General features: G+C 44.1%; 1 protein-coding gene across 1 annotated transcript in view; it reads left to right on the forward strand.

The window, feature by feature from the left end:
• Positions 1 to 1,786: 1,786 nt before the first annotated feature.
• The window catches only part of CUNH12orf56 (chromosome unknown C12orf56 homolog), a 77,365-nt gene continuing 52,775 nt past the window's right edge, over positions 1,787 to 26,376 (forward strand). The window contains exons 1-2 of the mRNA XM_056130808.1: positions 1,787 to 2,062; positions 22,929 to 23,091. Coding sequence (XP_055986783.1) covers positions 1,829 to 2,062; positions 22,929 to 23,091 — 397 coding nt within the window. The 5' untranslated portion in view covers positions 1,787 to 1,828. The remainder of the gene's footprint in view (positions 2,063 to 22,928; positions 23,092 to 26,376) is intronic.

Raw genomic sequence — 26,376 nt, forward strand, 5'->3', positions numbered from 1 at the left:
GAAGGACCACACTAATTTTCAGAAGAATGTGGAATGAAAGAGACATGGTGGTGGGTGGGTGGGGGAGGGGCGGGGGGGAGGGCGGGGAAAGAATGCCCCCCAGAGTAAAGGAAAAGAAATGACACACTCTGTGCTGGAATGGGGGTGGGCGTGGGGGTTGGAGGGCTCCAACCTGAGGTGTATTTATTTCTTTTTAAAGGAAATCGCCAAGCCTCTGAGGTATTTTTTCATGCAGCTGTGACATCAAATCAAGGAGTGACTGTAAGTGCTAGGTTATTTAAGATTTTGTCAGCAGGTGGCACTTCTTTCCTTACCAAATTCTGTCTCTCCAAGGAAAGAAACATTGCTCTGGTGTTAGTTGCTCTGAGTTCTTGTAAATTGACTTATCTAGCCTCGACCTTTTCTCCTCAGCACCCCCTTAGAGCAACTTTGTCTGCAATATGTTCTATGCATTTTATTTGTCTTTTTTTCCACAAAGAATTTCCAATTGCTTCCAACATATGAGGAAAAGAGACTAGAAATAGCAATTCAGTTGGGGCTGGAGAGATAGTGTAGCTGGTAGGGCACTTGCCTTGCACATAGCAGACCTGGGTTCCATCACTGGCATCCCATCTGGTCCCCCAATCACTGCCAAGAATGATTCCTAAGTGCAGAGCCAGGAGTAACCCCTGTGGGTCACTGGGAGCAGCCCAACAACAAGAACAACAAGCAATAGTAATACAGAATACACACACACACACACACATACACACACATATGGTTAACTGAAACCCCGTAACAGTTACCAGTATCTAAACACCAATATATTCAGTTATAGGCAGTATGGGCAGTCTATAAGTCTGAGGGGATACATTTCAAGACACCCACCCCTCTAACAAATGCCTGAAACTATGGTAATACGGAACACTAAGATATTTTTATGTGTTTCTTCCTATGACAAAGTTTAATTTATAAATAAGGCCCAGTAAGAGGCTAACAGCAGCAATAATAAAATGGAACAATTATAGCAGTGGATTGTAATAAAAGTTATGTGAATGCAGCTTCACTCAGAATATCTTATTGTAATATTTTGACTATATTTAAGTCAAACAGTGCGTGTGGGGAATGCTCTCTGTGGAAATATGCACTAGGAGTAGTTTTCCTTAGGAGAGCTCTGGGTGAGCAGCCAGGGAGAGAAGAGAGAATGACTTTTCTAGGATTTGAAACGTAAATGCATGTTCTTACACAAGTTACTGAAGGCCGGTTTCTCGGGTATGCCCTTCTAATTTCATGAGCTTGATTTACAGTAAATTATTCTCCATCTCCAAGAACCATGCAGAACTTTCATCCCCCCGGCAGGCTGGAGCTTATGCCACCAGCATGGCTCCGTTTGCGTGCTCAACACTTCCAAGGTGCAGCGGTCACTCGTTCCCTCTGTGCAGAATGAGCTCGGGGTGTCCACGAGACCCAAGCGAGGTCTAGGGACCCGAGCGTGTCCGGCAGGTAGGCTTAAAGGCGTGTCTAAACCATTTGCAATCCGCTTGCTCTTAGAGAGCTCTTGCGGTAGGAGGAGGCAGGTGGAGACCCGGGAACCACTCCAGTGGCTCCAGGCAGCTCCGAACCGAACGTGAAATCTGTGATCGGGTTAATTCTAACGAGGGGGAGAAAAAAAATAAAGGAAACCTTGGAAAACTGCGTCTTCTGCAGGTTTCTCTCGCAGCCGGGGGCCCCTGGGCCCGCCCGGGCTGGAGCGTCCCGCGGGGGCCCCGTCTCCCCGCCCACAGCGCGCGGGGCGCGGGCCGCGGCTCCGGGCTTTGTGGCGCGCGCGGGTTCCAAGGCCGGGCACCGCATGGCCAGCCCAGCGCGCCGCAGCGGCCGCCTGGACGCCTTCCTGCGCCGCCACCTGCCGCCCGCCGCCTACGACGCCGTCCGCGCCTGCGAGCCGTGCGTCGTGGTCTCCGACACCCAGCGGCGCGCGCTCAAATACGTGGTGCTCAGCGACCGGCTCATCTACCTGACCGAGAACCCGCCCAGGTCCATCCGGAGGGTCGTGGCGCTGCGGGACGTCGTGGCCATCGACCTGGTGAGGCGCGCGAGCCGGGCAGCCCAGACTCCCCTACTCTTGGGGCTCCCCACCCCGGGTCCCGACCCTCTCTGCCTCTCCCAGCCTGGACCCCCATGGTCCCCCGTGGTCCCACTCGGTACTTCGAACTTCGTTCCTCGCAGCCACGTAGGAAAGGTGTGGGTGGCCGTGTGCGCTTGGCATCAAGTTGTCTTTGCAGTTCCCTCATTTGTGAGAGTAGCACTGCACTGTGGAGAGCATCGTAAGAAACGATCCGATCCAAAAGCACACAATGTTGTTATTATTATTATTATTATTATTAATTTGGGAGCAACCAGGTGTGCTCAGGGCTTACTCCTGACTCTGAGCTCAGGGCATTACTCCTGGCAGGCTCAAGGAACTATATGGGATGCTGGGAATCAACCCAGGTTGGCCACGTGCAATGCAAATGCCCTACGGGCTATGCTATCGCTCCAGCCTGCAGAAGTTACTGCTTCCCTCTTTAAGGACGTGCCTGCTGTGTCTGGCACTGTACTAGGCTCCGAGGATGCACGATGCTTTCTCAAAGTCACTGTGGAATGGACTTAAAACACACACACACACACACACACAAACCAATTATGAACAACTTTGTAACTGTGTATCTCACAGTGATTTTTTTTTTTTTTTTTTTTTTTTTTGCTTTTTGGGTCACACCCTGTGATGCACAGGGAATACTCCTGGCTCTGCACTCAGGAATTATTACTGGCCATGCTCAGGGGACCATATGGGATGCTGGGAATCGAACCCAGGTCGGCCGTGTGCAAGGCAAACGCTCTACCCGCTGTGCTCCAGCCCTCACTGTGATTTAAAAACAGATAACAAACCCCAACTCAACGCAAAGAAATACCACGTGGAAAGTGTTTGCCTTGTTTACCTTTTCTCTCTAGCTCTTTGAGTGGGATGGCTGCTCAAAATACACTCTGGATACTAGGTGATCTCAAATGGGTCTTTTGGTGCCTAGGGGCTCCGGAGGTGGGGTGGGGGGGGCAAGGAAGCTGGCTCAAGGGGCTAGAGGAAATGCTATGCATGCTGGAGGCTGGGGGTTCAATCGTCAGCACCACTTGGTTCTCGGAGCAGCACCTGAGGACACCTTGGCGGTGGCCCCTAAACAAAACCAAAGGTCTTATTACAGCAGTTAGGGCACCCTGCCAACCCAGTTGTGTCCTCAGCCCCGTATCTGATGCCCACAGCCCACCAGGACTTATCCCTGATCACAGAGCCAGGAGTAAGCCCTGAGTACCACTGGTTGTGCCCCCGCATCCCTCCTCCGCCCCAACAGCAGCAAAGGTCTCCACCCAGCTCGTGAGGCTTCCCGGGAGAGTCACCCGCAGTCCTGAAGGGGAGAATCAATGCAGCGCAGCCTGGCTCTTATTTCTGGTGCCTGCTACTGGATTGCTTTCCTCGAGCAATAGGCTGACGGTAGAAACCTGCAGCAGATTGAAAGCAGTCTTCTCTCCAATTACCGCTTCCCCACACTTGGCTCCTTTGTCTGGGCTGCTCTCTAGGTGTGCCCTTCCTTATTCCTCGGGGACAGGTGTCTAGCCTGGTTTTTCTTGCCTGTGTCCCTGCGGATCCCCCAGGGAGAAGCTGGCGAGACTCTTGCTGGGGCTATATTGCCAAGAGAATTGTGGCTTGTTTGGAACACTTATGTAAGAAAAGAATAAAATTAAACAAAAACTGTAATTGCTTGTGATTTTTTTTTTCTTAAAATGACCCTGTGGGTTAATACCAATGTTCAATTTTGTTTGCTTTTTTTTTTTTGAGTGAAAGTTGGAAACAAAACTTTTCCTTTACTGCTATTATTTATAGTCTTTTGAACTCGATCAAAAAGAATTAAATTTAAGACCAAATATTTTTGTTTTGTTTTGTTTTGGGGTCACACCTGGTGGGTGCTCAGGGGACCACATCGGATGCCCAGTATTGAACCCCAGGCAGTTGTATGCAGTTGTATGCAAGGCAAACGCTCTACCCATTGTACTATTGCCCTGGCCCCTAGACCAAAGGTTTAAAAAATTAAACTCTGTTCCCCCTCCTGTCTGTAGGTATAAAAACATTTATTATTTTGACAGAAAGTAAAGTAAGTTTAGGAAATCATTTCTCTGCAACCAAAGAGATATTTTATATGTTTTATTAGTTACTGTGGAGGTTTTTGGGTTTTGTTTTATTTTGGGGCCATGCCTGGCAAGATAGGGCTTACTCCTGGCTCTGTGCTTAGGGATTACTCCCAGCAGGACTCAGGGGACCATCTGTGGCTATGTGGTATCAGGTATTAAACCCAGGTCAGCCATGTGCAAGGCAAATACCTACCTGCTATACTAACTCTCTGGCTCCACAGTATATATCTCTAACTGTGAGACCCACACAGAACAGGGAAGTTCCCCAAAAGTTCATTCAAAGAATCCTAGAGAAGGCCCTCCAATGTAGGGCCAGAGAGAGAGAGAGTACAGGTGCTTACCTATTTTGACTTCTAGCATTGCATATGGTTCCTAGCACTGCCAGGAGTGACCCATGAGCAGAGCCAGGAGTAATCCCTGAATACCACTGGGTGTGCTCCCCAATAAAACATGAATAAATACATATAAAACAATAAAATGGAGAGATTGTTTTGAATTATCCAAGTGAACCTAATATAATCACAAACTTCCTCAGAGTAGAAAAGGAGGCAGAAGAGTCAGGTGCATGGGGATACAAGTCTCTTTGTGATGGTGGGATGGGGCCACCAGCCAAGACATGTGGTCCCCTTCTTCCTCTTAAAGCTGGGAAAGACAAGCAAACAGGTTTCCCTAGAGCCTCTGGAATGAATGGTCATTTCAGACTTCTGTCTCCAAGACGGTGAAAAAAAGACATGTGTTGTTTAATGCCACCAAATTTGTGGTTCCATATTAAAACAGGAAGTAAATAACTGAAGAATTTTCTATGGTGGTGTTTTACTTTATTTTTCTTTCTTGTTTTGTTACCAGAAGCTGGGGGAAGTATGGAATGGAAAGTTTTGTTTTGTTTTGTTTTGTGGTGCCAGGAACTGAATTGAATCCAGAGCTGCAAACTTGGAAGGCCTGAACTTTTGCCACTAAGATGTGTCTGTAGCCCCAGTTGGTTATGGTGTCGACTGTTTTATTTAGAGGTGGGCACAGCCAGTGGTGCTTGGGGGCTACTCCTGGCTTGGTACTCAGGAAACCGTGCAAGTGTTGGGATTGACCCCTGGGCTCCCTTTGACCTATCTCCCCTGTCCTCATGATGGTATTTGAAGTAGGCAATTATTTAGTAGTGTTTCATGACAGGAATTTAGCCCAGTCAGGTCTTGCATGTGTGAGGCCCTGCATTCCAACCCTGGCACCACGAACACTCTTATTTCAGAGAGAAATAAGTATAATTGGGCCAAGCACAAATTTCTTAATTTCTTTGTCTGAGCTTTGTAATAATATAATTCTAGGGTTCTTATAGTTCGGTGACTTAGCACAGCGGGTAGGGCGTTCGCCTTACAAGCGGCCAACATGGCCGACCCGAGTTCGATTCCTCCGCCCCTCTCGGAGAGCCCGGCAAGCTACCGAGAGTATTCGATATGCCAGACACAGTAACAACAAAGTCTCCAATGGAGATGTTACTGGGCCCACTCGAGCAAATCGACGATCAACGGGAGGGCCTTTACCTTTACCTTTACATTCTTATCATTGGGCTGGAGTGATAGCACAGTGGGCAGGGTGTTCACCTTACAAGCGGCCAACATGGCCGACCCGAGTTCAATTCCTCCGCCCCTCTTGGAGAGCCCGGCAAGCTACCGAGAGTATTCGATATGCCAGACACAGTAACAACAAAGTCTCCAATGGAGACGTTACTGGGCCCGCTCGAGCAAATCGACGATCAACGGGAGGGCCTCTAAAAAGATGTGTGAAAAAAATGAGTATCACAGAATTGCTTTACCAGGTACCCATTAATAACGTTGGTCACGGTCGACCAGTTAACCTCCAACGAACATTGTATATTAGCCATTACTACACAATGGAATTGTCCCGATTTCTGTGTATGCCACATCTAGTCATCTCCTATCCATGCAAACTCTGTCCCTTCAGTTTTATTTCAGTGCTAGTCTGTTTTGTTCTTTGAGAACCGGTTTTTCCTTCCATGAAAGACAGACTGTTTATTTTTTATATATACTTTTGAAAGACAAACGATTTAAATCTCCTTTTCTAGTAGGGTGTTGCCTTCTTTTGAAGGCCAACTCCTTAAACATCCCTTTCCATTCTCACAGGCAGTCTTGTTTTACTGGACAAGTTTACCTTCTTGATATTTAACTTTCAGTGCACTCAGGTTTCCGTTCTGCTTTGTTCTTACTGTCACTTCAATACGGGCGCTTAGCAAACCATTCCTTTATGCCTCTGAGGCAGAAAGTCCTGCTTGCTCAATGCTTAGCCAGACTCCTCTATTTAATTCATGTCACATGCCACAGTTACACTTTCGGAAAACATGTGCAAATAGATATATGAAATTCCATTCTTTCCCAAAGGGGAGGGAGAAAAATGGAGATTAAGAAGAAATAAACCAAAAAAATAGTTAAACAGGGACAGGAGAGGTTGTTCAATGGACTTCGCCTGCAGGCAGCCTAGGTTTGAGCGCTGCTCCCCTGAGTTTTGCAGGAATTGATCTTGAGCACAGGGCAAGGAGTAGTGTCCAAGCATCACTAGGTATGACTTCCCCTCAGCCCAAAAGTGAAACAAAAAAAAATGGAATTTGGATTGGGTACAAGGGATATTTCCTTCATAGTGAAGGTATAAGCCAGAGCCAGAGAGATACTGGGGTTAAGGTGCTTGCCTTTCATGTGGCCAACCCCACTCAATTCTTGCACACACAACTGCTCAACCCCTCAGCACAGAGGCAGGGGTATCCCGAGCACCACAGGATGTGGCTCAATTCTGCAAGACACTCAGCGATTTCAGGATAGATGGCTCATTTCCTAAAAGAAAATTTCTAAGTTTGCCTGAGCAGAACTTATACAAAAGCTGCTGTTGCCTTTTTAACACCTGCTCCACACTTCCTCTAGAGCCCCAGGCTTTTTATGTGTCTACAAACCAGTGTCCGTCAGTAGAAATTTCTGAATGGTCTGGCAAGAAATTTCCCCCAATCACCCAGAAACTTAAATATCAGTCCACAGATGGAAAAAGGTTGAAGAACACTGCTCTAGAGTTCTGGTTTAGCTCTTGTTAGCTTCTAAGAGGGAGTTAGGCGCAGCTAGTGTGTGTTGTCAAATTATATGTCTTGAAGCTTTAGGTTACATTCCATCTGTAAAGAGCAGATTTATGTTTGCTTTGTTTTGAAGTCACATCTGGCAATGCTTGGGGGCTACTTCTAGCTCTGTGCTCATGGGACCATGTGGTGCTGGGCGTCAGATGTGGGCGGGCCTCTTGCACGTGTAAAGCCCTGAAGAAGGCATTCTTTTAATGTGTTTTGTTTGGGGGCTACACCCACCAATGCTCGGGTTTACTCCTGATTCTTCACTCAGGAATCACTCCTGGAGGTGCTCAGGAGACCATATGGGATGGAACCTGGAACATTTGTGTGCAAGGTTAGTGCCCTACCCACTATACTCTCTCTCTGGCCCCTTAAAAATCATTCTTAGCCAATACAGAAATAGGTCACAGGCAGTGTTTAAGTGGCGGTGACACTTGTCTTGCACATAGCCAATCCAGGTTCAATCCCTGATATGCCATATGGTCCCCTGAACCTTGCCAGGAGTGATTCCTGTGTTCAGAGCCAGGAGTAAGCCCTAAATACCCAAAACCAAAGGGAAAAGCACTATTTTATTTCCAGTTGCATTGTTGTTGTAATGACTGGGGCACATTACACTTGATTGTGGTACTCACTTTGTATGGCAAGCAAAGCAAGCATCTACTACTGGATCCCTCATGTGCTATTCTTGGAAATATGCCCCATATACATGTCAAGTTTAATACGTTCCAAATTAAACTCTAGCCTTCATCCTCCTCTTAGTTTTATATGCTTCAGGAAATTGCAGCATTTTCCATAACCCCCACCATTCACCCTCACCCCCCTCCCTTGGTGGTTGTTGTTGGCGGTTACACACATGCCTGGCTGTGGTGCTCACTGGGGTTTCACATTAGGTTGTGGTGCTCACACACTCAGCTTCAGCGCTCTCCAAGGTTTGCACTCCTTCAGTTGTGCTTGCACAAATGCTCAGCAGCAGATGTTGCACTTCCTGGCTCTGGTGCTTGCATATCTCTTTCGTTAAATTGCTGGCCATATGCTTCACCCTTTTTATGGTGTTTACATACCCCTGGCTGTGGTGGGATCAGAAATCACTTATGGCACCATGAATTTCAGACGTCAGAGCCACCAGGTTCAAATAACAGTGGATAGGATGCAGCTGAATGCATACAGGACACTGGGGATTTGAATTCATGACCAGCTGCTTGGAAGGAGGTGCTCTAAGCCACAGAGCTCTTTCTCTGGGTTCTTCTGTTCTCTCTATTTTTCTTAAACCACACCTGGTGGTGCTCAGGGTTTACTCCAACGTTTGTGCTCAGCAATCACTCTTGGTTTTAGTGCTGGGGATCGAACCTAGGGTTGGCCTTGTGCAAGGCAAGTGCCTTACCTGCTGTACTATTTCTCTGACTCAACATGAGTTGGTTGGTGTCTTGCTTTGCTAACCTGGGGTTTAATCTCTGGAACCGCATTTCATCTTTGAGCATAGAGCTGGGAATAGTCTCTGAACACAGTTGGGATTGAACCCTGGTCAGCCGTGTGCAAGGCGTGTGCCCTGTCAGCTGTACCATCTCTCTAGCCTATCACTTCTTTTTGCCTCCCTCAGTGAGTGCTGCCAATGAGTCAAAGGAGGAAGCATCATCCACACTATAACTTCTTATATAACTTCTTATATAATTCCCACTACTTCCCAAAGCACATGTCGTGGCTAAGAACACGAATCATCTCAAGCAAGCAACAAAAGAAGCATGAAGAGAGACAGACCTGAGCACCAAGAGATTTGTGAGGGGGCTGAAGAGAGAGTAAAGGGGCTAAATTGTTTGCTTTGCATTCAGTCAATCCTGGGTTCTATCCCTGGCATCCCAAGTCCCTGAGGACCACCAGGATTAATTCCTGAGTTCCTGAATACAGAGCCAAAAGTAATCCCTGAGCACTGCTCCGTGTAGCCCAATCCCTCCCCCAACAAAAGAAAGAGGTGGTACCCTCTTATCCGGCACCTGGCTTCTTAACAGCTTGCACAGAGGAATTTGGATATTGCATGCAAGTCTGGAGCACCCTTTGTTAATGCGATTTCCTATTCTATCCTGTGATTTTAAGCATGATGTGCTGGTCAGTATCGCCTCCAACAACTCCCAAATCTGAGTGCTTTCACACAGCTGAAATTCACAGCTCTCTTGAGCGATTGGCACATTGTGGGTTAGCAAAGGGCTCTGCTCATCTCAGTCACAAAATCAGATACTCAGTCACAGGTCTTAATCTCACAGCTCCATCTCAGAATATCCTCATCACCGTAGGCTGGTTAACTTGACCAATTATGTTCTGATATTTACTTACTTGTATAATCATTTCTATTTATTTTTAAGTTGTCAGTTGGGAGCACTGGGAATTTCTTAGGGCTTCTAGTGCTCAGGGAGCACTTGGGCCATGCCTGGTGATGTGTGTGTATGGGGGGTGAGGGCTTAGTCTTGTGCTAGGGATCAAACACATGCAAGGCCTGTGTTCTACCACAAATACCACTTTCCTGACCCGTGCTGATGTTTCCATTTCTACACATTTCATTAGCTATCCTGGCTCCTGGTCTGGGACCGTTCTTAACTTTAAAGGGGATTGGCAAATGCAATCCTGCCACATGTGAGTCTATGTGTCTGGAAGACAGAAATAGAAATGTTTGTGAAGTGCTCTAATATTGATGTCAAATTGGCAGCGTTTTATTTTTACGTTTCTAATTCTTTTGGTTTTGGGCAACATCCAGTTGTGCTCAGAGCTTACTCCTGGCTCTGTGCTCCGGGATCACTCCTCGCGGGACTCCAAGGACTTTATATGGTGCCTGGGATCAAACTTGGATCAGCTGCATGCAAGACTAGCACCTTCCTACTGTACTGTCTCTTCAGTCTGTGACCTTTCTCGAGTGTGCACTACATACATCTCAGTTGCTATTCTAAGTATTCAACTTGCAATTTCCTTTCTTTTCCTTGGATTTTGGGCCACCTGCAGCCATGCTAAAGGGCTACTCTTGCCAGTGCTTGGGGGACCAGATAGTGCTAGGGAATGAATCATGATTCCTGCATGCAAAACATGTGCTCAACCCTTTGAACTATCTCCCAGGCCCAAACTTTCAATTTCATTATCCTTAAAATAACTTCAGATAGTGCTGTTAGCTCAGTTTTGCAGATAAGGAGACAGAATGGAGAATTCAAGCAATTTGCCCAAGGTTATTCATTAAATGCCAGAACCAGAATCTGAGCCAGTAGGTTTCATCCCCGAGTCAGTGCTTTCCACCTCTTTGTGCAGTGAGGTGCACCGTGGAGCATTAGAAAGGAAAGGCTTTTGCCTCAAAGAAAGTGATTTTCAATATTCAGGCTCCAGCACACGTTTGCATGTGGAAGGTGGCCCAGCACTGCTGTGAGTAGACCCTGAATATCACCAGGTGGCCCTGGCGATAACAGAACCAAAAGAAAGAAAAAATATCGTATTGACAGAGTCTTCAGAGGCTCTGACTTGTTTTTAATCTTGTGCTTTGTTAGCTACGGAGTTCAGAAACATCATGATGAATGGGAACTGAAGACATTAGAAACTAGATATCAGCTGCTGAAAGCCTGCAACTCTATTTTTTTTCTATGAAATTAGAAGCTGATACAATTAATCAGGATCAAGGCTATGAAGTCAAGCTGTTTCTTGTTGGGTAGGAGAGATTGAGGGACACACACTGTCATACTTGAGGGTTGCCATGGTGGCACTCAGGAGACCATGTGGTTCAGGGGGTCAGACCCAGGATTTCTGCATGCAAACCTGTGTCCTAGACCTCGAGCTCTCATTCTAGCCTTGGAATCAAGCTCTTTGCATGATTGTTCTGGGCTGTCCTAATGGCTCACATGAATGTCCTAGCTGATGTTCTCTGTTTTGTTTTGTTTTTTTTTTTTGCCACCCCCAGTGGTGCTCAGGATTTACTCCTGACCCTGCACTCAAGAATCACTCCTGGGGGGCTTAGAGAACAGTATAAGGTGTCAGAGATCAAACCTGGGCAAGGTAAACTCCATATCTGCTCTACTATCTCTTCATTTCCAAGTTCCAGCTTCTTCAACGGTGGCCTACAACTGTCTATAAAATGGTGAAACTAAATGTGGAATTTTTTGTTTGTTGTTTTTGAATCACACCCATCTGTGCGCAGGGCTTACTCTTGGCAGTCACCTTACCCACTGTACTATTGCTCCAGCCCCAGAGATTTTTAAAACTAAAAACCTCTTAAACATCTGATTTAAAATACATTTCTTTATGACTTACTATCAGTAAATGTTTGCTTTATATGTACCTATATGCCTGGGTTTGTGTAAACAGCTCCTGGATGGAAAGAAGTTGCGAGGGAGAAAAGTTTAAGCATCAGCAATGGGAGGCAAAGGCCAGGTTCTTATTAGGCCACACTCCAGAGTTGTCATCTGGTTTCTAACTGTGACAATATGGCACACTGGCAAATTTAAAATCATTGATAGTCACAAAGCTGGGAAAGGAATTGTGAACCTCACAGGAGGGAATAGTCCCAGATTCGTGTGCGGTGAAAGGTCTAGAAAAACAGCAGATAAACCTGCTGATTGGTTTGGTTTCACCATACTGACAACTTCAGTTGGTATTATGGATCATGAAGAAGCAAGACCTCAGGCTTGGATTCTTTAACAAAGTTCCTAAAGATAGCATAGTACAGGGATTAAGTCTTGCATGTGACTGTCCCTGGTTTTACCCTCTGCACACATATATTCCCCTGTGTTTTGCTAGGAGTAGCCCCTGAGCACTGCTGGGTCTAATTTTCACCCTCCACCTGGAACAATAACAAGAAAACACCAACAGAGAAAGTCCTAGAGTTCTTTGTCTAGGAATGTACTACCTCAGTGGACACCGCCTTTGACAAAAACAGAAGAAAAGATGATGAAGTCAGACTAAGGGATAAAGTAAATATGGAGCTGTTCCCCCAAACATTAGAAAATAAGAAATAGGGCATACCCCATTGCAATTTGAAGGTAGTATTTTAAGAGGAATTAGTGTTCATTGAAAATATAAATTTGGTCAAATGGTATAGATCTTAATGAGTGCTGTTTTTTTGGGAGGATGGATTTCGAGTCACACCCAGTAGTACTCAGAAGCTACTTCTGACTCTTAACTCAGGGGTCACTCGTGGTGATACTCACAGAGGGCTATATGGAATCATGGCCAGACACATGAAAGGAAGTTCCATGATCCCTGGACTATCATGCTTTCTGTAAAGATTTAGTTAAAGAAGTTAGGGATATTTCAAAACAGTTGTTTGATTGTCTTATCCCTAACCTGATTCATCTGAAAGAATAACAAAAGAGGTCAAAGAGATCCTTAAACGAACTAGGCCATGTTTTGCATGCAGAAGCTTGAATAAAATCCCCAGAGACATATGGTCCCCTCAGCACTGCCAGAATTGATCCGGAGCAGAGTTAAGGTAGCGCCTGAGCTCCCAACACATGTGGCTCCAAAATACAACAAAAAGATTAACAAAAAAAAAAAAAAAAGAGTGTCCACTTCCTGTTAAAATGTGCTTGCTGCTGTGATTAAAGCCTAATAATAGGCTGAGTGGAGTGTGAATGGGACGCGGTATTGCATCGCTGACCTTCGGAACAATCAAGTTCATTGGATACAAGGACTCTGTTGGCTGTGAACTCTGTGCCAGCCTCGTGTCAGGCACCTCGATGGAATATCTTGTTTAATCTTATTAACTCAATTAGGAAAGTGATACCTTTCTTTTCATAAATGTGAGAACTCAGGCAGAGAAAAGGAAAATACCTGCCTGAGGTCATGTATTGAGAAAATCTCTAAGCTGAAAGTAAATCAAATCCTTGGTTCTTGCAGCCAGCATTCTCTCACTGTTTGCACTCGTTCAGTAGTAACTGGTTTTCTATAAATTCATGGTATTTCTTTACTCGTTTTTTAGATTTTGCAATAAGCACAATGTACTTAACTGATTATGCAAATTACAAGATTCCTTGGCATTGGTTGACAGGAAGAAGGGGGTGAAATAATTAACAAAACACAGTTTTGATTTCTCCACACTACAATAGACTAGATTTAAGACTATTATCTGTCCAAATTGAGTGTTATCTTTGCTGTTTCTGAGGAGGTCGAAGGGCAGGTTTGGCTGGGAAGACCCTGGTAGGATGTAGTATCTTTTCCATTGAATTAAACATTGCAAGTCTTTTTAAGCTCTCCTCATCTGCTTTTTTATTTGATTTTGTTTTGGTTTTTGGGTCACATCTGGCTGTGTTCAGGGCTTACTCCTAATTATGTGCTTGGGGATCTCTCCTGGAGGAGCTCAGAAGACCATATTCAGTGCTGGGGACTGAAACTGTGTCGGCCATGTGCAAAGCAAAGAAGCGCCTTGCCTGCTCTATGATCTCTTTGACCCATCTCTTAGTTTTTCTTGGTGGTGGTGCTGGACCCAAACACAACGTCTTGTTAAAACTGAGCAAAATCACTCAGAAAATTTCCAGCAGTGTGATGCTGCAGTCTCCAATCCTCTGAACAGGTTAATTCCTTTTGGAATAAGTGGGTAGATCACTCATACCAGAAATATTCATGGATTCCAAAAATAGCTCTTCTAGTTAGACTGCCTTAGGGATTGGTACTCTAAAGCCCGTGCAGAGGATAATGAAAAAAAAAAAACACCTGGTGGAGATTGAAATTAGGTCTGCAGTAAAAATAATTATGACAGTGGAAGAATTTTCTAAAAGCTTCTACTTAGGAATAAGCTTGACAACTGTGGAATGGGTATTTGTTCCTATGGTTTAACTTAAGGGAGATCCATTCAGATTAGCTCCATAGGTTGATTGGACACTTAATTAGTCGATTGAATTCTTTGGGTTTACCATTAGTCCACCTTCAGATTCTCTCTGAATCAGGTAACTAACTACATTGCAAATTTGAGTAGCACTGCACGGTCCTCCCGTTGTTCATCAATTTTCTTGAGCAGGCCCAGTAGCATCTCCATTGTGAAACTTGTTATTGTTTTTGGCATATCGAATATGTCACGAGTAGCTTGCCAGGCTTTGCCATGTGGGCGAGATACTCTCAGTAGTTTACGGGCTCTCCAAGAAGGACGGAGATGTACATAAGAGAATACAAGCTCTCTTGCCAGCCCGAGATGGTGTATTTCAGCAGATAATGAAGATCAAGGAGGGTAGGGGTCAAAATAGGTTCTAGGAGCGATAGCACAGCGGGTAGGGCGTTCGCCTTACAAGCGGCCAACATGGCCGACCCGAGTTCGATTCCTCCGCCCCTCTCGGAGAGTCCGGCAAGCTACCGAGAGTATTGGATATGCCAGACACAGTAACAACAAAGTCTCCAATGGAGACGTTACTGGGCCCGCTCGAGCAAATCGACGATCAACGGGAGGGCCTTTACCTTTACCTTTTATACAATCTCCACTGGCCAGAACTGTCTGGCCAAGGATCTGGGGTCCTTATCTCTGTGGGAGATTCCACTTTAATCCAACCAAAGCTGGAAGAATGCAGCTGGGCAGCTTCTCTTGCTGAGAGAGCCATACCCACCAAGCTACAAGCCTACTTTGCCTAACACTAGAGAGTTAATTATTTTTTTTAATTTTTGCTTAGGGAATGGAGAGTAGGAGTGAAATAACAGTAACAAAAAAATTTTGAAAAACACTTCCGGAGCTGGAGCAATTGCACAGTAGGTAAGGCGTTTGCCTTGCACGTGGCCGACCTGGGTTTGATTCCCAGCATCCCGTATGGTCCCCTGAGCACTGCCAGGAGTAATTCCTGAGTGCAGTCACTGTCACTGTCACTGTCCTTCCGTTGTTCATCGATCTGCTCGAGCGGGCCCAGTAACGTCTCCATTGGAGACTTTGTTGTTACTGTGTTTGGCATATCGAATACATCACGGGGAGCTTGCCAGGCTCTGCCGTGCGGGCGAGATACTCTCGGTAGCAGGGCGGAGGAATCGAACTCGGGTCGGCCATGTTGGCTGTATGCAAGGCAAACGCCCTATCGAGCCAGGAATAACCCCTGTGCATGGCCAGGTGTGACGCAAAAAGCAAAAAAAAAAAAAAAAAAAAAAAAAAAAAAAAACAAAAAAACCCACTTCCTAAATCTTGTTTCTGATGTAAATGCAATATATATTATTAATTTTAATGAACACAATGTCTAAAATAAATTGCTAGCAAGGGATTGAATTCAGCTCAGTTATTTTTAGTTTTCTTTTTTTCCCTTCAGTCACTGACAGCAAATTCTTTGGACAGTCTTCTTATCCTATTGACTACTTTCAGCCAAGAAGTTTTCTAGTAAAAATCATTTACCCCCCTTGGATTTGTAAATTAGCTTTGCTCAGATGTGGGTTGATAGCTCTCATGCCTCATAAGCACCTTGAAGGCTTTACAAAAATATTTTATTCTGGGCCAGAGCAACAATACAGTACTGTGGGCAGGGCATTTGCCTTGCACGTGGCTGACCCGGGCTCTATCCCTGCCAGGAGTGATTCCTAAGTGCAGTCAGGAGTAAACCCTGAACTTCTCTGGGCATGGCCCCTTCTGAAGGATCATATCACCCACCAGCTGTATGTGGGGATGGGCTCTTCCTATAGGCTGTTTTTGCTTGTGGATTGCTGCCAGCAGTGAGAGGCACAGGGGTTATCATGGGGTGCTAGGGATCAAACCAGGGTTTAGTCATACAAAGTCTGTCCTCAACCAGTTGAATTATCTTTGCAGATCCTTAATAACTTTTTGAAAAGTAAATTAAGAAGAGGGAACCAGGCCTGAGAGATAGTAGGGGTTGAGGCACTTGCCTTGCACTTAGCCTACCCTGACTCAATCCCTGGCATCTCAGATAGTTCCCCTCGAGCATTACTATGACTTGGGGCCCTCTAAGTGTCCTGTTTTTTTCACAAGATCTGCAATTTTGTCTTCAGTTCCACGTTAGTTTGTACTCTAAAATGTCAACTCCCAGCCCCCCGCTACCCCAACTTCTCTGAACAGACATTAGAACAATTCTATAAATGGCAAAAGGCTTTATATTTGTTCACAATTTGTTCACAATTCAAGATCTCTGAATAAAATTGACAAGGGAGTTTGCTCAATTTTGGGATACACAATTTCCTAAAATTTAAAGAATTACCCAGAATTATCAGTTTTCAGTGTTTAAAAAGTTAGAATACTCACATTATTGGTCATCTATGTTAAGGAAGTTAAACATTTGTTTTTCACAAAGTCTTAACAGACCAAAAATGTATATATTTATCTATATTTTTCTTTCCATTAATGGATAAAGTAATCTCTTTTTGTTGTTTTTGGATGACACCTGGCTGTGCTCAGGGCTTTCTCCTGGCTCTGCAGTAGGAATCACTCATCAATGCTCACATGCATTGCTGAGGCTTACCTTGGTCCATGGTATGCAAAGAAAGTATCTTATCCACTGTACTATGTCTCTGGCCCAAGGAGGAAGTAATTACTCTGGGATGCCTTAGCTCTTCTAAAGCCTTTTATACTCATTTCCTTTTTAATCAGTTAAGACATTTTATTTTTCTTTTATTTTGGGAGTGGGAGTGATGGGTCATACCAAACAGTATTCAGGGTTTACTCCTGGCTGTGCCCAGGGGTCACTCCTGATTGTTCTTGGAAGAACATATGCAGTGCTAAGGATCTAACCCAGGTCAGTTGTTTGCAAAGGCAAGCACAAACAAAACAAACAAAATGAATTTTCATAAAATTACACTACATATCCCTGGAAGTTTAGCCATTTTGCCTGCAAAATCTTAAAGTATTACCCAAACTGCCTCCCTGGTAAAGAATTCGGAAGGGTTAGAAAGCTAACTAGAGAAAAGGAAGCCAGAAGGCAAAAATTAGATATAGGTAAGGGGCTAGGGAGATTGCTCAGTTCCTGACATGTATGGCCCCAGACACAGCCAGGAGCAACCTCCAAACTCTGTGTTGAAACCATAGAAATTGCTGGAAGAGTCCTTAAGAGGACACATATAAAAAGTAGACATACAGAGTAAAGAGCCTCTTCATAACTGTGGCACCTTTGTAAATGAGGACATTTATCAACATTATTAAAAGAGCTTATGTAGAGAACATTTAAAAAGAAGCAAAAATACATATCCTTAAAGTTATGCTTAAATAACCAATGTTGCAATATTTAGTGTAATTACATAAGTAACCAATTATCTTGGCAACCTCTCAGTATCAAAAGGGGGGGGGAGAGAAGAGAGAGAGAGAGAGAGAGAGAGAGAGAGAGAGAGAGAGAGAGAGAGAGAAACTGCCTGCCATAAACACAGACTGGGGCTGAGGATGATGGGAGGAGAAAAACTGGGCACACTGGTGGTGGGAAATGTACACTGGTAGAGGGATGAGTTTGGGAACATTGTATGACTGAAACCCAACCATGAACAGCTTTGTAACTGTGTATCTCACTGTGATTCCGCTTAAAAAAGAAAAGAAATTATCTTGGTATAAAATGTTTCACTATTAAAAGACTCAATTTAGTATCAGTGTAAGATTGCCTCAAGATTGTCAGAATTATCTTCAACTCAAGATACTTCAAACATCAAATTAAATATTTAAGTCAGAATGGTTCCATTTTCTTGAACACAAATTTACACTTTTCACAGTTCTAACTTTATGTCTGAGTGATGTTAACTAATTTGATAAGAAAATGTGTAAATTTAGAACAAGTCCTAATAAACTAAGGCATATCATTTGTAACAATGATAGCATTGTTACTACAGCACTAGCAGTGTTGTTCATCGATTTGCTCAAGCGGGCACCAGTGACGTCTCCATTGTGAGACCTGTTGTTACTGTTTTTGGCATATTGAATCCGCCATGGTAGCTTGCCAGGCTCTGCTGTGGGGACAGGATACTCTCGGTAGCTTGCTGGGCTCTCCAAGAGGGAAGGAGGAATCAAACCCGGGTCGGCCGCGTGCAAAGCAAACGCCTTACTTTCTATGCTATAAGTCTGAAAAAATATTCTAGTTTTCATTCAATTAAAGCTGCTGTTTTATTTTCGTTTGGGGTCCACACCCACCGGTGCTGAGGGGCCACATCTGACTTTGTGTTTGTGCTCCTGGGTCTGTGCTCAGAACAACACCTGGCAGTGCTCAAGGGACCAGAGGTGGTGCCAGAGATGAACCAAGTTGTAACTGCAGCCACGTGATAAGCCAGGGCCTTAATCTTTGCCCTATCTCTCTAGTCTCTATTGAACTAGTTTTACTTGCCAAAAGCATACCCTATGTATGAAAGCTCTTAAGCCTTTTGAGTTAATCCAGCCAGCCAGAGTACAGGAGGTAAGACACTTACATTGCTTGCATGTAACTGACTTTGGTTTGATACTTGTTGCTGTATATGGTCTCTTAGTACCACTCTCCAGATCGCTTCTTAACCCTGGGCCCCCAGGGTCACTTCTCAGCAGAGAGCCAGGGATAGCCCCTCATCAGTTCTGGGTGTGGCCCATCCCTCCCTCTCCTTACATCCTAAACAAGACTAGATTTTTTTTGTTTTTTTGTTTTTTTTTGCTTTTTGGGTCACACCCGGCGATGCTCAGGGGTTACTCCTGGCTCATGCACTCAGGAATTGCTCCTGGCAGTGCTCAGGAGACCATATGGGATGCTGGGAATCGAACCTGTGTTGGCCATGTTGGCTGCATGCAAGGCAAAGGCCTTACCCGCTGTGCTATCGCTCCAGCCCCAAGACTAGTTTTTGTAAGAATAAAATGTCTTATATATCACACATTTAAAGATGTGTTAGATTTCCTTATTTGGAGGGATTTACAGAAAGATTTTTTACATACACAAGTGCTTACTTATCTTAACAAGACAAACTTTGAGTCTTTATAATGTAATTTATTTATTTACTTTATTAAATATATAATGTAATTTATTGACTCCCTCTGGAAACAAGAAAACTTGATCCATGAATACAAGAGGAGGTGAAGGGTTTTCTGAACCACTGGTAACTAAATGGATGAAGAATGTAGTTTCAGTAAACACAGAAGCACAAAAGCACAATATCTCAGTGATCAGATATTAAAGAGCTATTTTCTTTCTCTAATTGCAATGATCAGTTTTATTCAACTGGATATAGTTTGTGTGTATCAGTGTGAACAGAAATCACTTGCTTTATGACCAGTTTTCTACAATTTAAAAGCTCTTAGCAGTGATCCCTGGGCAGTTCTGAGCACTGGATATTGCACAAAAGCTTTGATGCTTTGAAGGCCCTCCCGTTGATCTTCGATTTGCTCGAGCGGGCCCAGTAACGTCTCCATTGGAGACTTTGTTGTTACTGTGTTTGGCATATCGAATACTCTCGGTAGCTTGCCGGGCTCTCCGAGAGGGGCGGAGGAATCGAACTCGGGTCGGCCATGTTGGCCGCTTGTAAGGCGAACGCCCTACCGCTATGCTATCGATTAAAAAATAACTTTGAAACAGCTCAAAGACTTGTGGCCACATTTGTGACCAAGCAACATCTCTAAACTCTACAATACTAACATTCTAGTAGGAGCACACCAGATTAGATGGGAATGTAACTAGAAACCAACTAAGCTCAATGAACAAAAACATTAACATAGAAGACTCAACTAGCAACGACAGCTTAGTAAACCCTCAGACAAGGACTTCATGTCCCCATGGTGAGAGATAGCAATTTTCACAGATTTTCTTTTACTGAAGAATGTTTTTATAATACCATTAGCCATTTAGTGGTCATAATCAATATAAAATTAATTATTCTGGGCCTGCTATGGGAGAAAGCACAAGGGGTGCTTGCAAAAATGGGGATAATGGTGGAAGGTGACAGTGCTGGTGGGATTGGTGTTGGAATATTGAATTCCTGTAACAAATGTATCATGAACAACTTTATAATCCACAGTGTTTAAATGAAGTGGTGGGAGTGAGCAGAAACAGTTCAAAAACTATTTCTAATAATAGGTGGATAGCACTTAGTATTTTTTGCTCATTTTAGAACCTTTTGGGGGCCGGAGCTATAGTAAAGCAGGTAAGGTATTTGCCTTGCACATGCTGACCTGGGTTCAATTCCCAGCATCCCATATGGTCCCCTGAGTACTACCAGGAGTAATTCCTGAGTGCAGAGCCAGGAATAACCCCTGAGAATTGGCAGATGTGATGCAAAATTCCAAAATAAATAAATAAAATTTTCTAATAAAAAAAGCCTTTCATAATTTTTTTCTGGCAGAACTGAACAAACAAACCAAACCAAAAAAACTATATGAGCTGTATGATATATAATAAAATTACTATAACTTTATAAACATATCTTTGCAGAGTTCACTTAAGGTGTTTCTGAAGAACTTTTCACATGGAAAAGAACTGCTTTACTAATTATAAAAATCTTGCTAACTAAAGCATTCCTCTGAATACCTCTACAGGGTGGACTAGGCATCATTATCCCAGTTTGAATAATGATACATATTTACAGATAAATTAAAATATTATATTTGACCCCTAAGCACAACCAGGAGTAACTCTTGAATGCTGACCCAGGAGCAGCCGCGGGGCATTGCCAGATGTGGCCTCAAATAAATAAATAAATAAATAAATAAAATAAAATTCTCTGGTTCTGGGGCTGGAGCAATAGTACAGCAGGTGGGGCATTTTCCTTGCACGTGGACAACCGGGGTTTGATTCCCAGCATCTCATAGGGTACCCCAGCACTGCCAGGAGTAATTCCTGAGTGCATGAGCCAGGAGTTACCCCTGTGCATTGCCAGGTATGACCCAAAAAGAAAAAAAAATTTCTCCGGTTCTATTAAATTCATATAGGAAAAAGATCTTTAAATAAATATCACTCTTTTTTATTTTAAGGGGCTAGAGAGATAGTACATGGGTTGAGGCACTTGCTTTGCTAGCAAGCCAATCCTATTTTGGACCTCAGTGCCACGTATGGTTCTCTGAGCACTGCCAGGAATAATCCCTGAGCACAGAGCCTGGAGTAAGCCCTGAGCACTACCAGGTGTGCCCCAAACTCACCCTCATTAAGTATTTAATTTGTAAAATTAGAATTAAAAAAACAATAAAATAAGCGATAATTAAATGTTTAATTAGGGTAGATTCTGATGGCTTTTGGGGAGTACAGTACAGATGAGGGGTTGGGGGAGATTGAACCCATGTCACCTTTTCATTAAACCATTGCCCTGGGCTGGAGTGCACCTCCTCACGAAGACCAAGCCAAGAACAGTCCCTCAGTGCTGCTTGAGCACTGTAGCACTGCCCTCCTGTTGATCATCAATTTGCTCGAGTGGGCACCAGTAACGTTTCCACTGTGAGACTTGTTACTGTTTTTGGCATATCGGATGTGCTACGGGGAGCTTGCCTGGCTTTGCCATGCGGAGGGAGGATACTCTCGGTAGCTTGCCAGGCTCTCTGAGAAGGATGGAGCAATCGAATCCGGGTCAGCTGCGTGCAAAGCAAACGCCTTACCCGCTGTGCTATCGCTCAGGTCCTGATAGTAAAAACCAAAATCTATTTTCCCTTCTCTGATCACTCTGAGTTATACAGTTTAGGAGATTGTGACGAGGGCCTGAGGGATAGCTCTGAGTGTTGGAGCATGTGCTGTGCATGCAGGAGGTCTGGCTTTGACAACCGTCAAGGCAAAAATGGTTTTGTGGTTCTGGGAATCAAATCCACATTGGCTGCATGAAGTCAAACACAGTGCATGGCCTCTCTGGCCCTGAAGCTGGTTTTTGTTTGTTTGTTTGTTTGTTTGTTTTAGGTCACACCCTGTGGTGCTCAGGGTTACTCCTTGCTCTGAGCTCAGGGATCACTCTTAGCAAGTTTGGGGGACCATATGCAGTGCTGGGGATGAACCCAGACCGGCTGTGCAAAGCAAGTACTTTACCCACTGCACTACCACTCCGGGCCTGAATCTGGTTTTTAATTAAATAAGATGATATTGTTGGCAAGGCCTAAAAATGCTAAGTATTTATTGAGACCTTTCCACTTTTTAAAATCAAGAATGGCAAATGGAGCACTTTGGAGAGAAGGAAACGCTTTTTCAGAGCAGAAAATCTCCAATCTTTTTCAAACCTTAATATTTATAGTTATAGAATCTTTGTAGACTGTTCATTACAAATGGACATTGTCTTTATTATTTTAAAATTGGAATTAGGGAGATTATATATATATAGAGAGAGAGGAGAGAGAGAGAGAGAGAGAGAAGCCTAGTGATACCCAGCAGTTTATGGGTTCCAGGTAATGCTCAGGGACCACTGAGAATGTACCAGTCGTGGGCTCTGCTGGCAGGGGTGAGGAATGTGGTGCCAGAGATTGAACTCAAGGTCTTGCATTTGTTTGGCACATGCTCTGCCACTTGAGTTATCTCCCTGGGATATACTTTAGCCAACAAAAATACTGTTACTATTTATTTAGCAATCCTATAGTGTAAACAGTGTCTTGAGTTCTGTTACTCAGTTTGTTTTAATAAGAACTAAAACAAATAGAAGAGGAATTGGGAAACCTAGCAGCAAATAAAAAAATTTCGTAGGGAAAAAATAAGAGGAAGGAATGCAGTTTAAACTTACCTTAAGATTTAGGAAGATATGTTATCCCAGGATAGATAAAAAGTTGAACTTATTTTCAATCAGCTCAATTTTTCCCCCCTAGATTGATGATTACCCAGAATTTTTGAGTTCACCAGATAGAGAAACCAACCAACACATTCGGATCATCTATTCTTCTGCTGTTTTAGAAAAGGAAGGTGAAAAATCAAAAGGTGACTGGAAATTCTTGTTTCCATTTCATCGTGCCAATACCAGCAACAAGAAAGGTATTTCCTCCCTCCCCCTCTCTTCCTTCCTTCCTTCCTTCCTTCCTTCCTTCCTTCCTTCCTTCCTTCCTCCTTCCTTCCTTTCTCCCTCCCTCCCTCCCTCCCTCCCTCCCTCCTTCCTTCCTTCCTTCCTTCCTTCCTTCCTTCCTTCCTTCCTTCCTTCCTTCTTTATTCTGTGTGTGTTGAGGACACTTGAGATGTCCACTCACTTTTCAAATTTCAGATAGACAGTACATTGTTATGAACTATAATATATAACTATATGAACTATAACCATAACATTGTTATGAACTATAGTCATACTGTAGTCATATACTGTACGTTTTTGTCTCCAGAACTTACTTATAACTGAAAGTTTGTATTAGTTGGCCAACATCTTCCTTCTCCCATCTTCCAGCCTATATAACTGGGAGCTGCTGCAAAGGACAGAACAAAGTGGGCCAAGTTAAGGTGCTTCAATTCGCATTCTTGGATCCCCAGCAGAGCTGGGTGCGACCCCACCCCCTTCCCCAAACAAACAGAAAACAAAAAAAAGGACATGGACTATGGACTTAGCTAACCCCAGATTTGAAACCTGGCTTCTGCAAGTCACTTAAGCGTCATGAGCCTCAGTTTCCCCGTGTCCGTCATTGGTTTACAAGTTTGCTCTAGAACATGCACTCTGATGTTCTGCTGGCTGCGTAGGAATGAGAAGCAGCTGTGCAAGTGGCGTCCCGAGTAGATGAGAACAGGGCCTGTGTGAGGCTAGAGTGCTCCTCACAGACCCTCTTCTGGCTGGACTGGCCCAGGCAGTCTCTGCTAATCCCGCTCAAGTTCAACTCAGAACCACTTGGGTGGGAGAAAGTTGTTGAGTGTATGTTCACTCTCACGGATGTAACTTTCACACCGACACTCCGTGGCATGATCTGCTGTAATTAGCAGACTTATTAAATCCCTGGGTGCTCACCAGGTCTCTCATTGCACTAATTAGGATATCTAACTGGTGTTGGTTGCCTTAAATGCATATTTACCCTCATCCACAAGCATAATTATTCTTGCCTTTTCCCCTAACGTGTGCAAGAAGATAAAAACACATGCTAAAAGAAGCCAATTTTAGGTGGGAGTCTCGTCAAACTTTGCAAGACACTTTGCAAATGACACTGGAAGCAGTAGAGTCTCTATAAAGAAGATCTTGTGTGGAGGTACATGATTCTTCGAGTGACACTATCCACCTGTTCTTCCCTTTTTTATCTCTGAAAGTACCATCTGATTCTTTTGCCCAGGGTCTTCTGAGAACACAAAACGGCAACTGTGTGGAGTCAGTGGCACAGGTCAGGATGAGAAGCAAAAGCCCTTCCGAGCAGGTTCCCAGCAACATGCTCTATGCTGCTTCCTGTCCTCCAAACTCTCAGATACTGCTAATGCAGATGATTGTTCATGCTAGGGGCAAAGGCTCAGCACTGAGATGGTCAGTGTTACGAGATCCTGAAGCAAGAGTAAGGCACAGCCCCGTCACCATCTGTGTAGCCAGAGTCAGGTCCGGAGTGCTAGTAATGATGATGTCACGTCAGGAGAAGCAGCACACTTTTGCTACTGAGCATCTGAATAATGATCATTACTAGAACTGACTCGAAACCTCTTGGGTGAACGCCCAGGGAATATTTATGTCAGGTGGCAAATGTGATCGCACACCAATCAACAGGATCATCTTAACAAAGGAAAGTCAATTTACAAATCACTTTGAGTAAAAAGACTTAGTTTCATCATCACTCATCTGTTTGTTTGGCTTTTGGGGCCACATGTGGCTGTGCTCAGTGCTTACTCCTGGTTCCGTTCTGGCGCTCAGGGAAGCCTTTGTGGTGCCAGGAATGGAATTGGAGTCAGCGTCTTGCAGGGGAAGCATTTCTCTCTCTCTCTCTCTCTCTCTCTCTCTCTCTCTCTCTCTCTCTCTCTCTCTCTCTCTCTCCCCCTCTTCATCTCCCTCCTCCTCTCCCTCCCCCACACCTTTGCTCTCTACCCCTGCCTCCTGAGTAATCACTTTGAATTGTACTTTGCAAGGCAGTGTGGGTGGGGCACACCCAATGGTACTCAGGAGCTCCTCCTGACTCTCTGCTCAGGAGTCACTATTGGTAGTGCTTGGGAGACCATATGCATTGCTGGGAATTGAACTGGGATTGGTCACATGAAAGGCAAGCACCTTAACCGTTGTACTAGTACTCCGGCCCCAGATTGTAATTTTTATGTGTAGAGAAAAGCAGATTAAACTCTACAGTATTTTATTTTGGGGTGGGGCGAAACTGGGTCCTCATACATGCAAGGCAATACTCTGCAACTGAGCTCAATTGCCAGCCCCTGGTATTAGGCTGTAGTCTAAATGAACAAAGCTGACAGGGAAGAGTGACTGGTGAATTGTATTTGCAGCTAAAGCCCTAGAATAAATTGGATTATTAGCCCTTTCCTTTCAGATGCATTCTGTTTCAACACTTCAATAGGATTTTGGGCAATGATGGAATTGTTCTTTAGTCTCTCTCTCTCTCTCTCTCTCTCTCTCTCTCTCTCTCTGATACACACACATTCTATACTCATCTACCTCCTATGACCATTGAACACTTGAGAGGTAACTAGTGCAGCTAACAGAATTTGGATTTTATTTTGTTTAAATTGTCACAGGTTAATAGTTGTTGCTTACTAAACTGTCACTATAGCTATAAAATATCTTAAAGGCTTTAATGATATATTTTGAAACATTGACATGAAATGATCCTGAAACCAGAACAAAGACATTTAAACTATAATTGGAAATAGATATATACATATATATACACATATATATGCTTAAAGTCCTGAGAAATGCATTCAAGACGCATTCAAGATGCCGCTCTACTAACATTCATTGATTTAAAGAAGGCCTTTGATTCTGTTGAGACTGAAGTGGTCATCGAAGCCCTAGCCAAACAGGGCGTCCAAACGCAGTACATCAGGATCTTCCGTGAGCTGTATTACAGATTCACTACCAGGATCTCACCATTCTACAAGGAAGTGATCATCGACGTTAAGAGAGGGGTTTGGCAGGGTGATACCATTTCACCGAAATTCTTCAGTGCCACCCTGGAGAACATCATGCGATGACTAGAATGGGAAGTAATGGAAGTGAAGATAGGCAACTATACCACCTCTGCTTCGCTGATGACATCGTTCTAATAACAACAGACATTAGCCAGGAGGCACAAATGCTGGCTGACTTCAACTGTGAGCATGGAAATGTCAGACTGCAGCTGAATCTCATGAAGACAATGCTTATGAGAA

This window comes from Sorex fumeus, unplaced genomic scaffold (assembly GCF_029834395.1).
Source record: "Sorex fumeus unplaced genomic scaffold, SorFum_2.1 ptg000081l, whole genome shotgun sequence".
Taxonomy (NCBI): domain Eukaryota; kingdom Metazoa; phylum Chordata; class Mammalia; order Eulipotyphla; family Soricidae; genus Sorex; species Sorex fumeus.